Source organism: Sebastes fasciatus, chromosome 1, assembly GCF_043250625.1.
Source record: "Sebastes fasciatus isolate fSebFas1 chromosome 1, fSebFas1.pri, whole genome shotgun sequence".
NCBI classification, from domain to species: Eukaryota; Metazoa; Chordata; class Actinopteri; order Perciformes; family Sebastidae; genus Sebastes; species Sebastes fasciatus.
Window position 1 is genome coordinate 22,841,714 of NC_133795.1, and position 13,218 is coordinate 22,854,931.

The 13,218-nt window shown below is 38.5% G+C and overlaps 2 protein-coding genes across 2 annotated transcripts; both read right to left on the reverse strand.

The window, feature by feature from the left end:
* Positions 1-572: 572 nt before the first annotated feature.
* On the reverse strand, positions 573-4,617 carry LOC141769187 (zinc-binding protein A33-like). Its single transcript, XM_074638010.1, has one exon. The coding sequence runs from the start codon at positions 2,656-2,658 to the stop codon at positions 1,255-1,257; it is 1,404 nt and encodes a 467-aa protein (XP_074494111.1). The 5' UTR covers positions 2,659-4,617; the 3' UTR covers positions 573-1,254.
* A 716-nt stretch (positions 4,618-5,333) lies between these two features.
* Positions 5,334-7,685, reverse strand: LOC141769305 (nuclear factor 7, ovary-like). Its single transcript, XM_074638242.1, has 2 exons — positions 7,609-7,685; positions 5,334-7,424 (listed from the first exon to the last, which is right to left on the reverse strand). Exon 2 carries the CDS (start codon positions 7,415-7,417, stop codon positions 6,017-6,019), a length of 1,401 nt encoding a protein of 466 aa, XP_074494343.1. The 5' UTR covers positions 7,418-7,424; positions 7,609-7,685; the 3' UTR covers positions 5,334-6,016.
* Positions 7,686-13,218: the final 5,533 nt, after the last annotated feature.

Here is a 13,218-nt window from a genome sequence, read left to right on the forward strand (position 1 = left end):
AAGGAAAAAACTTAAGTATGAAACCTTTCTTATATTGAACATGAAGCGCAGACACTTGTTATCTCAACATGAGACAATTAAATCTGATCATCAGAAAACAATGTTTGAGATCAAACTTAATTTGAGCAAATGTTATTTACTTTGAGATAACTTGTGTGATCTAACAGGCCTAAAGATATTCTCAACAACCACAGCCGCTCTCAGCTTCTGTACTTTTCTGTGGTGGCATATAAGCAACAAACTGTAAACAACAGAAATATGTCTTCTAAATAAATATATATTTAAATATTAATAATAATATCTACTAATATGTAATTCCTAAAATATTAATACTTTTTCCCCTCAAAACATTCTGACTTTTTCCTCATAATATTATGACTCTATTTTCATAATGTTATGGCTTTAGTCTCAATACATTGAAACTTTTTTCTCTGAATAGTATTACTGTATTATTTTTTTTTTTAAATATAATGACTTTAGTGTCGACACATTATTACCTTTTTTTTTGTTCTCAAATTATTACGATTGATACTCAAAATCTCTGAACACATTTGAGTCTGAAATCATTTTAATTTGATTGTTTATTAATTTTACAATAATAATTAAAATTGGTTCAAAGCGATCAGAACATAATCAGAAATGTACAATTTACATCAATATCACAATTTTGAAAGAAAGTAGAGCCTCTGCTTACACAATGATAGACAGTGCAGAATGAAATAAAAACCATAAAAGCATGATATTAAAAATCATCAACTGGCTGACAAAAGATTATATAATGATTACTTACAATGAGACATATTCCTCCCCCAAAAAAGACTTTAAAAGTAATTAATAAATCAGAAATAATAACTCAATGTTTGTTTATATTATGTATTTATGTACACAATTATATCTGCCAATATTTATCAATATTGTTAGCAAATATTCAACATCAGATAATTTAAAGTATTGTTTTTTCATTTAAGACTATCAGTAAATGTTTTGACAGAACTAATGTTCAGATTGTGCCTCAACATGGTTCTTATGTTCCTGAAACACTGACACTCCTCTGTTCAGTCACATATAGATATTTGCCCTGTGTCAAAGACCCGAGGACGTACGGACAAAAAACTTTCAAATTGCATTAAATATTTTTTCTGTTTCATATAAACTCGTAGAACATGTATAGTATCACTGACATGCAGGATGGCATTTATGAGTAGCCTTACTCAACCTGAAAATAATGCTTTATAGCATGCTTAGCTAATGCATTTAGTAACTAGGCCATAAGCCTGTTGATACAGAGACCTTCATTGGTAATATCTTCAGTGGGAGTTTATTCTGAGTTTCAACATATGGAAACAGTCTCTCAGTGAATGTGTGTGTGAAGGTGTGTATGTGTGTGTTAGTATAAAGATCACAGAAAGACAGTTTTCCTTTGTCAAAGTCCAGATGAACTCTGATCCTCCGAAGCTGCTTCTCCACTGAGAGAATGTTTTTTAAGAGTGGTGAGGAGGATGCTTTGTACTTTCCATCATGGAGATATATTTCCCAGAATCCAGTCGGTACGATTCCCTTTCTCCGGACAGACTCCTCCATCACACCTAGGCACCAGTAATGATCATTTCTAACCTCAAAATCCCAGCTATGAGTTCCAGAGTTAAATCCCTCTGAACCAAGGACAGCAAGGACGTGATCAAACCTCTCTGGATTATCAGGAAGCTGCTGTTTATCTCCAAAACTCACACTCGTCAGATCTTCGGACAGGATGAGTTCTGAATGAGCAGTGTTTGGATCCAGAATCAGAGGAGCGTAGGAGACCATCTCCTTCATCTTGTTCCAGATGTTAAAGGTCAGGTTGCCCAGGTGTTTGGCCATGTCTATCAGAGATCCTGAGAGCAGCTGTGGATCCTCCAGCAGGGGACGCTGCTGGACTCTTTCCACTGCAGCCTTGTAGTTGTGCAGGAATGAGATGTCTTCAGCTCTCAGCTCCTCCTCTGTGGCTCTGACAGTGTCTGAAAGAGCTGCTATCTCTCTGCTCAGAGCCTCCATCTTCTCCTTCATCATCTGACTCTTCTGCTCCTCTTCCTCCCTCAGAGCAGAGATCCTGGCCTCCTCTTCCTCTTCTAGAAACTGGTGAAGCTTCTTAAACTGCTCCTTAATCTTCCTCTCTGTGCGTTTGGCCTGGACCTTCATGTGTTCTGCTGTTTGATCACAGTTTCCTTTAACTTGTTTAAAGAGCTCCAGTTTCTCCTGAATGGGCTTCAGGGATTTCTGGAGCTCCTGTTTGTGATCCTGAGCAGCTTCATCGATGGGTCTGAATCTGTGGTCAGTATGTATCCTTGATTCTTTGCAGACGAGGCACACTGGCTGCTGATGGTCCAGACAGAAGAGTCTGAGTTTCTCAGAGTGGAGACTGCAAAGAGTCTCTGCTGAACCTCTCTGATCTCTCTCCTGTAAGAAGGCCTCACACAGGTTCTTTAAAGCCAGGTTACGAGGTGTATAACTCAATAAATGTCTTTCCTTACAAATTGGACACTCGTGTATCAGTTTCTCTCTCCACCATCTCTGCACACAGTCTTTACAGAAGCTGTGGCTGCATGACAGGACAACAGGATCTGTAAAGATGCCCTGACAGACAGGACATGTAAGATCCTCCTCTGACTGAGAAAACATTTGTCTCTGAGTGAAGCTAAAAACACAGAAAACCGACAAGGTAGGTCAATAAAGTTTTACTTTCACTTTGAGTCGTAGCTCCTCTAAAACTCCTCTTTATGATGTGAAATCAGCAGCAGATTGAAGAGGCAGTAATCCCAGATGTCTCAACAGACTACAGATGAGATCTCCTCTGACTGAGAAACATTTGTTGAAGTGAAGCTAAAAACAGCAGAAAAAACAGACACGTCGGTCAGTCAAGAAAGTTGAAAGTTTTACTTTCACTTTGAGTTGTAGCTCCTTAAAAACTCCTGTTTATGATGTGAAATCAGCAGATTGAAGAGGCAGTACTCCAGTAATCCCAGTATTTCCTCCTTTGTGTGACTTCTCTCCGTGTTGTTTGATCTGGTTGTTAATGGTGAACACACCAGGCATACAGTGCAGCAATGTGATATGACGCACATCATTTCATGTCCACATCTGTGGAATGAGGAACACACATACCGCACACACTCATGGAACCACGCCTTCATTGAACAGCTTGTTGAGGTGGCAAAAAAAAGAAGCTTTCCACAGTGTGACAAAATCATAACACCGCCTGCATGGGAGGCAGGGCTCAGTGCTCTGGACCTGTCTGACTGAGCCTAACCTGCCCACCACCTGACTCCTCCCTCACCAACCCAACAACAATGAACCAACGCCCACACAGGTGCCCTCGTGCAAAGAGGGCAGGTGCTTTCTTTGTCACATAACAAACACTTCTTCTTGTGTTGTCACTGCTTATGTTCTCTGATTTATTTGGCTGAAACAGCGCCCCTCTGGGTTGTAATGGCTAGTAAATATCTGCCTTTCTGTGTGGTCAAACACGGTATTGCACCCTAACCAAGGTCTACTTCGACACAGCTGTGCCTTGAGCTAAATGCTAACATCAGCATGCTTACATGCTCATGATGACAATTGGTGCCTTCAAATGGGGTTGTGTTTACCGTGTTCACGAGAAGAGTCCATATGGACGGCCCCCTCTTATTCACAACCTCATAAGTGGAAAGTTTCTGAAAGGTCAGATTTCACCAGTTGTGACGTGTTTGTTGACATTGTTAGAAATGGTGGAGGCCATGGTTGTTAATTTTTCAGTGCATAATAAGTTGATATATTGTCATTTTAATCAAATATTGTTTTCTTTGTAATTTTATAATAAGTCTGAGGAAAAATGTTGATATTCCCAACGGCCTCATCTTTTTCCTCCGTCATTATGCCTTTCATTTACTGCATTATGTTACCCACTGTTGAAGAAAAATGCCCCGACCCTGGGCCAGCAAAAGACAGGACGTCCTCCCTCAGCACTTTTATCATTATAATAATTAAAACTATTGGAGTTCTCAAAAATCAGGTTAAAATTTTTTTTAAAAACAGTGAACATGTAAAGACTTTGACTGTCTGAATGAATGAAGTCAATTCTTGTAATGAAGTCTTTTTTTAAAGAGAATAATATAATCTACTGACCACATTCACATCTCGTCTTCCTTTTATCTTGAAGTGTCACTCCCCTCATGGTACACACAAAGATCAGTTTACTGGTTATGGTTAGTTCTACTCAGCCTGTGAAAACAGTCGTATGATGTCGTTTGTGGCTCTGGAGGAGAAAATAACCCTGATGATGTCATAATGATGTCATCAAGGTAATCTCAATTTGAGTTTGGAGACTACAAATGTCTAACAGAAAGTCTTCGTTACAAACTGGAGGTGTGGCGTTTGAAAGATGTTGGTGTTTACCAAGCAGGGAGGGTTTAATGAAAGATACTATCAAGTTGCATCATGGGAAATGTAGGATCCAGTGTTTTCAGAGCTTTATATTTATATTTGGGATTAAAGTCAGGATATCTGCTGCCTTAATTACACCAATTTTTTTGTCTGAGTATTATTAGAAAAGTAATCAAAATATATATTTACAGATATTATTATCATTATTATTATTATTATTATTATTATTATTATAAGAGTAAGATAATTTTTGTGTATTGTTAGTGTTTTTTTCTATTCTATATTTTTAAGAAATAGTCCTTGTAAAAGTATTTTTGTTGTCCTACTGTCTTCTTACTCTTTCAATTTTGGTCTCTTCTGTGATGTTTCATTCTGTCGTGGCTGAAAGGAAAAAACTTAAGTATGAAACCTTTCTTATATTGAACATGAAGCGCAGACACTTGTTATCTCAACATGAGACAATTAAATCTGATCATCAGAAAACAATGTTTGAGATAAAACTTAATTTGAGCAAATGTTATTTACTTTGAGATAACTTGTGTGATCTAACAGGCCTAAAAATATTCTCAACTACCACAGCCGCTCTCAGCTTCTGTACTTTCTGTGGAGGCATATAAGCAACAAACTGTAAACAACAGAAATATGACTTCTAAATAAATACATATTTAAATATTAATAATAATATCTACTAATATGTAATTCCTAAAATATTAATACTTTTTCCCCTCAAAACATTCTGACTTTTTCCTCATAATATTATGACTCTATTTTCATTATGTTATGGCTTTATTCTCAATACATGGTATAACTTTTTTTTTTTTTTTTTTAAATATAATGACTTCAGTGTCGACACATTATTAACCTTTCTTGTATTCTCAAAATATTACAATTGAAACTCAAAATCTTTGAACACATTTTAGTCTGAAATCATTTTTATTTGATTGTTTATTAATTTTACAATAATAATTAAAATTGGTTCAAAACAATCAGAACATAATCAGAAATGTACAGTTTACATCAAAATCATAATTTCGAAAGAAAGTAGAGCCTCTGCTTACACAATGATAGACAGTGCAAAATAAAATAAAAACAATAAAAGCATGATATTAAAAATCATCAACTGGCTGACAAAAGATTATATAATGATTACTTACAATGAGACATATTCCTCCCCCAAAAAAGACTTTAAAAGTAATTAATAAATCAGAAATAATCACTCAATGTTTGTTTATATTATGTATTTATCTACACAATTATATTTGCCAATATATATCAATATTGGCAGCAAATATTAAACATCAGATAATTTAAAGTATTGTTTTTTCATTTAAGACTATCAGTAAATGTTTTGACAGAACTAATGTTCAGATTGTGCCTCAACATGGTTCTTATGTTCCTGAAACACTGACACTCCTCTGTTCAGTCATATATAGATATTTGCCCTGTGTCAAAGACCCGAGGACGTACGGACAAAAAACTTTCAAATTGCATAGAGGATTTTTTCTGTTTCATATAAACTCGTAGAACATGTATAGTATCACTGACATGCAGGATGGCATTTCTGAGTAGCCTTACTCAACCTGAATATAATGCTATATAGCATGCTTAGCTAATGCATTTAGTAACTAGGCCATAAGCCTGTTGATACAGAGACCTTCATTGGTAATATCTTAGTTGGGAGTTTACTCACAGTGTCAATGTATGGAAACAGCCTCTCAGTGAATGTGTGTGTGAAGGTGTGTATGTTTGTGTTAGTATCAAGATCATAGAAAGACAGTTTTCCTTTGTCAAAGTCCAGATGAACTCTGATCCTCCGGAGCTTCTTCTTCACTGAGAGAACGGTGTCTGAGAGTGGTGGGGAGGCTGCTATGTACTTTCCATCGAGGAGATATATTCCCCAGAATCCAGTCGGTATTTCTCCCTTTCTCCGGACAGACTCCTTCATCACACCTAGGAACCAGGAATCATAATTTATAACCTCAAAGTCCCAGCTGTGAGTCCCAGAGTTAAATCCCTCTGAGCCAAGGACAGAGAGGTCATAATCAAACCTCTCTGGATTATCAGGAAGCTTCTGTTTCTTTCCTTTTCTCACACTGGTCAGATCTTCAGACAGGATGAGTTTTGGATGAGTAGTGTTTGGATCCAGAATCAGAGGAGTGTAGGAGACCATGTTCTTCATCTTGTTCCAGATGTTGAAGGTCAGGTTGCCCAGGTGTTTGGCCTCGTCTATCAGAGCTCCTGAGAGCAGCTGTGGATCCTCCAGCAGGGGGCGCTGCTGGACTCTTTCCACTGCAGCCTTGTAGTTGTGCAGGAATGAGACGTCTTCAGCTCTCAGCTCCTCCTCTGTGGCTCTGAATGTGTCTGAAAGAGCTGCTATCTCTCTGCTCAGAGCCTCCATCTTCTCCTTCATCATCTGGCTCTTCTGCTCCTCTTCCTCCCTCAGAGCAGAGATCCTGGCCTCCTCTTCCTCTTCTAGAAACTGGTGTAGCTTCTTAAACTGCTCCTTAATCTTCCTCTCTGTGCTCCGGGCCTGGACCTTCATGTGTTCTGCTGTTTGATCACAGTTTCCTTTAACTTGTTTAAAGAGCTCCAGTTTCTCCTGAATGGGCTTCAGGGATTTCTGGAGCTCCTGTTTGTGATCCTGAGCAGCTTCATCGATGGGTCTGAATCTGTGGTCAGTATGTATCCTTGAATCTCTGCAGACGAGACACACTGGCTGCTGATGATCCAGACAGAAGAGTTTGAGTTTCTCAGAGTGCAGACTGCAGAGAGTCTCTGAAGCTCTCTGATCTCTCTCCTGTAAGAAGGCCTCACACAGGTTCTTTAAAGCCAGGTTACATGGAGGGTTCAACTTTGAAGATCTCCTCTTACAAACTGGACAGTCTTGTGTTTGTTTCTCTCTCCACCAGCTCTTCAGACAGTCTTTACAGAAGCTGTGGCTACATGACAGGAGGACAGGATATTTAAAGATTTCATAGCAGACAGGACAACAGAGATCCTCCTCTGATCTGGAAGCCATTTTGTCCCTGAGTGAAAATAAAAACACAGCACACAGAGAGAGCAGTCGATCAGTCCGAAGGTTGAAAGTTATACTTTTCACTTTGAGTCGTAGCCTAGCTCCTCTAAATCTCCTGTTTATATATTATACTAGGCTATGTTGAATCAGCAGCAGGTTGAAGTATTCCAGTACTCCAGTAATCCCAGTGTTACCTGTGTTCCCAGTGTTTCTTCCTTTCGGTGGCTTCTCTCCGTGGAGTTGAACTTCAGTCAAGCCTCCACTTCGAAAAACAAAGTCAAGCCAGCCCACTTGTTGTTTTGTGGAATGTGTATATCTTTATTACAGTAAGAGCTGACTTCAAAATAAAAGCACCGTTCTGATGAACGTGATAGGCCATTTCACATTCATTCATTCATTCATTCAGTCAGTCAGTCAATAATAAATGAATAAACAAAAATACATAAATACATAAATGAAACAAAATTAATACATATAAAATACTTAATGAAATGAATGATAATTAAAAAAATAATAACTACCGCCTACAAACCATATTTCAGAGAAAACTGATTAAAGCACAGCGACTAATAAATACGCAAAACAAACATCAAATCAAGAATATTCCACCGTGTGACTCATGTGCTTGACTCTCTCACAGTGCAGCTGTTCCAAGCCATAACTACATATAATAACTCTTATTCACTCATTTACAACTGTTCTTGTATTCAATTATTATATGGGAAAAATATAATTGCACAGGTAAAACTGAGTTTAATGAAGAAGTGGACTTAATTTACAGAAGACAACTGTGAGCTATGCTAACCCACTTGAGAATAATATTAGATTTGTATGTATTAAATTACATTCAAAAGCGTTTAACAGCACAATGTCAATGACCCCACAGCTACTGCCAGCCCGCTGAATTGGATGGGTCACAACTCCTTGTTCATTCATTTTTCATTTCATTTCATTTCAAAATGTATTTCAAACATGTAAAATACAATGAAAAGAGAAGAAAATAAATTGTCAAACATTTGATTCCTTGATTTACATTCGAAACGAAATGAGAAGAAGTATAAACTTATTTAATCCCACCCCTTCTCCATAAATCAATTATTAATTATTAACCAGTTTCCTTATTGAGCCATACATATACTCTAATTACATTTTCCTAAATTTGTCTAACTATAATTATTATTATTTATTATTATTCTGACTATAATTATTACCTTTAATCTGTGTCATACAGAAATATAAATTAATTACTGATATAATTATCCTTATCAAAATATAAATTTGTTATTAATCCAGAATACCAATTCATTACTTATTATATAACTTAATCACAATACCAATTCATTACTTACCTATTTAACTTAATCATATTGACTATTTGTTATCTTTTCTTATATGTGCAAATTATTATTTATGATATACAATTTATAATATACAATATGCACATGCAATACAACATGTCATATATATCCTCCTTTCCATTAGAGGGATTCCACATCATGTCCCAAATATTCTCTGAGTGACATTTAGGTGGTTTGCTATCAATCACAAATTAAATTGTTCTGGTAACAGGCCCTTACCTATCAATTCTAATCTGCATTTTTATTAGGGAACATAGCTCATATATGACATTTTAGAGGGCTTTAATTTTGAAATTCCACATCATAATGTCTTTATGTTTTCTGAGAGACACTCTGAGGTGGTTTGCTATCAATGCCAGGTGAAATTAGTCTGTGATAATAGAAGGTTTCTTTTTAATTCTGAATTTAGAGGGAAGCGCATTTCTAAGATTTTAAAGGGCTTTCATTTTGAAATGCTTCATCAGAATGTCCTTTGTCCTTTGCACTTTGTCTTCCTCAGTTAGCTACAGCTGTTAACATGCAACTATTGGATGTTAACATGCTAATGTAATCATTTAAACATTTAGCTTGTTAGCATGCTAACATGCATAACATAATTTCAGCATGTTCCTATCCTCCACCACGGAGACCCGATAGTACAATTCCTGATAGTGTTACGTCTGGCCTCATGCTTCCCTTTTGTGGTCGAAGCTCATCATTGAAAGGTGATAAACATGCAAACATTTAGCATGTTAGCAGCGTCGGCGTTAGGGGCGGGCCATGGAGGTCCGGGGCGGGCCATGGAGGTCCAGGCCCCTCCAAAAAGGTTACTGTGCCCCCTCAGCTGAATTCTCTCCTGACAAAAAACTAAACTGAAATAACAGCTAGGCTATTAGTAAGATTAAGTCATTCTGTTTGGTACTGGAAGGACTTAACACTGCAATGCAAAATAAAGCACAAAACAGTGATAGTTTTGCATTTAGGAAACAACCAGGACATGTACTTGGGCTTGATTACATTGTTCTCTATTGGACTGTCCTAACTGGCTGCACAGCAACACGGCGCTGCACAGCAACACGGCGCTGCACAGCGCGGCGTGACGTTTTGTCTGAAGTTATATCAGATACACGGTTCCTATTTTTCCTGTCACTCATATTGAGAGGAACGGCTGATTAGTTTCGATAAAATGAGCCGAGAAAACCGGGTCAGTTGTCCTGGATGTAAATGAAAATATTAACTTGATTACTGACACTTTCAGCACAAGCATTGACGCTCGCAGTTATATGCGTAGCGTTCACTAGTGAAACTTTATTACGATCTACCTGTCAACAAATATAACTGCCACCTCACTAATGGTTCAAATAAAACACAAACACACAGCACAAAGAGACAACTATGGAAACTCTGGGAAATATGAACCGTCACAACAATATTTCAGTAAGAAGCCTCGTTTTGATCCGCTCAGTTTGCGTGTTTGTTTTTCTAGCTCAATAGAAAAAAATGAGAGAAAGTAGACCTACAAACCTGGTGCATTAAAGCACAATTAGGACCAAGAGAGTAAAAAGCATCCTGTGCTCCTCTCACATCTTACTTTTTCTACCTGTTTGGATTATTCTGTTCAGTATCGTGGAATAAAACAATTGACTAATGTTACACTACAACAGGCTGAGCAGAGACAACAACTGGTGAGTGAAACATCCACATTTAGTCTTTATTAACTTAAATTATAGTTATGAAGAAATCAGTCAGACTGTTAGATTAATGTGTTGTTTAACTGCCTGTTTATCTCGGCAGCTGTCTGTGTGCACATTTTGACCCTGGCATGAGCAAGACGCAGGGCATGCCTGAGGAGTTATCTGTAGCCTCCAGTACCTCCTCATTTCAAAACAGAAACCATAATAAGGTGGCAGCTGGCTGGAAAAGATCACTAGATAACAACCTACTTGCTTTTGGCTATATCGTATGTTATTTCCAGTAAATATCACAGATAAAACGTGTGTTTTCTGATAAAAAAAAAAGTACAAACGTAGGAAGATAACAAGTACTACTAACCCATCTTTGAGGTGGTTACGTCTTCAGCTCAAGTCTGATCTGGAGCTCACAGCTGATATGTTCCTGGTTTGTTTATGTAACCCTCTGGGAAAACCAGTTGTTTCTAAAACATTTAGAGATATTTCCCTCACTGAAAATTCCTTTTATTTAATAAATAACCACATTCCTTATTTTATTCTGAAATTCATTTATCATTGTTTATTTTATTTCCATTTTCGCTCAGAGTTCTAACTTTGCATCAGGATGTGTTCTAACGGTCAAAAACTTGACAACAAATAAGCTTATTGGTTCAAAGTGAAATAACTGTTGCTATTGGTGTAAAACATTCCAAGTCCCGCCTCCTCACTCAGGTTAGAGACGCAGTGGAGTGTGGAAAAAACGGAGATTGATGAGAGAGCAGTGGAGAAGCTGGATTTACAAAGTGATATTATTGCTACTTATACTTGATATACTACTGAACAGAGAGAAGTAAAACTATATATGAACCAGTAAGAGCACCGTCACCTATTGAAGCGACCTTGAGAACATCTGAGAGCATCGTTTTATTCTTTTATTTTCTCGGCTAGGTTTTCTGGATACCCTTGAACTCCGGATTTGGATTGGAATCTCTCCCTGACGAGGGGGATGGCGAGCTACCCGTGCTGAGCACCTGGAATGAGGAGCGCTTTCAACTTTCATCTGCCTTGCTGTCAGTGTGGTAGGACTGTGGGGAAGGACCTCAAAAGACAATTGGATCTGAACATTTTATTTTGGTGATTACTTTTATTTTTTAGGGTGCACCCAGTTCAATAGACATTTCAAACTGAACAAAACTGAATGCCGGCAGTAATTGTGAATTTATTCTGTGTCAATACAATAATTTTCCTTTAAACTTAATTCTGTGTTCTGCTTACTCATTGTGGTGTCCGATTCCTGTTCATTACTCCTCTCTACGAATCTAGGTTATACTAGTCCAGTGTATACTTATTCATCAGGTGGGTTACATTTACATGATGTAACAGAAGTGCAGATTTAACGTATTCAGTGGACAGAGAGCTTCAGATGCTACGCGATGCAGCGCGGTAGTTGGACGCTCGCATCCAGTTAGGACACGGTGTTAGTTTATAACCTGTTTTTGTGGACATAACAGCATGTGTATGCGTGCCTGCGCACCTGTGCGCATAAGTGGCAGTATGTATACACCTCTCTGTCAGTTTATTTCTTTCATGAAACATGATAATGTTAAAGATACACTTAAAGGGACTGTTTGTAACTTTGTAAGCATATAAATGTAGCGGGTCGGCACACATGCGCGCTCGCATATGCGCGTTCGCGTGTAGCCGCTGTACCCTCCTCCTCTGCCTGCTCGCCTTCACTCAGACAGCGCGCGTGTTCTCGATCAGCTTGCTCCACCTCTAGACGTGAACGCGCGCTCACTACACACTGCAGAAGAGTTAGTTTAGCTCTGAGAATATCTAGGGAATGTACAGGGGACGTTTGTGCAGAAATAACTGCTGCAGCTCCTCCAGACCAACAGAGGTTTTCTGTGTCTTGTGAAGTGACGGAGCTTTGCAGAGTTACGTTGTCTTCTCGTTACCGACTGGGTGCCGGTGTCTCCTCTGCTGTGAGAGCAGGGAGACACGCTGCAGAGCCTCGCTGCCTCAGCCTGCACTTAGGCAGGAAAAGCCAACACTAGGATCAGATCTAAATCATGTTCATGGAGAGACCTTCGTCTGGTCAGCTAACATTACTGCCAAGCAGCTGAAATATAGAGTGATATTGTGGTTTTAGCTGACGTGTGTCGCCTCACTGTTTTGAGCGATCCTCGTTCAGGTATATTTAGAGCGAGCAAGCGCGAGCCCGACGCTGACTTTCGTTGATTTCACGGCCACAGGTGTCGCTGTTAAGAAGCATTTCTGAAAGTTACAAATAGTCCCTTTAATAAAGTAATATGAGGTGAAATAAAATGCCCCCCCCCCCGTCAAAGCTGATTGCTCGTCCGCCCCTAATACTCTAGCGCCGACCCTGCATGTTAGCATGCCGTTTTAGCATCCATCCCAAGAAGTATCCTGTTATTAACTGAAATGATGGACAATTGGAAACAAAAAGCCAGAAGTCAGTAGGATTCATCCTTTTGGGGACCATGAATTTCTGAACCACATTTGGTCCGATAGTTGACGGACTGATCGACTAACGTCAGACATTTTGAATCAGGTATATTAATTAACGTAGAGGGAAGAGTCTGTTTTAAGGCACATTTCACTGCTCACACTCAAATGAAGGGAGTAGATCAGCCCCGCCTCTTGATTTGTGTCATCCTTCTGTAAAAACGAGTAATTTTAACGTTCATCACCTCTACAGTTGAAGGTTTCTGGAGCTCGTCACCACAGGCGTCCATGTTTTTGTCACCTCAGTAGCTCAGATGTGTCTTCTACA

Excerpts from the sequence above, each read along its gene's own strand:
- LOC141769305 (XM_074638242.1), bottom strand. The coding sequence starts at position 7,417 with ATGGCTTCCAGATCAGAGGAGGATCTCTGTTGTCCTGTCTGCTATGAA.
- LOC141769187 (XM_074638010.1), bottom strand. The coding sequence starts at position 2,658 with ATGTTTTCTCAGTCAGAGGAGGATCTTACATGTCCTGTCTGTCAGGGC.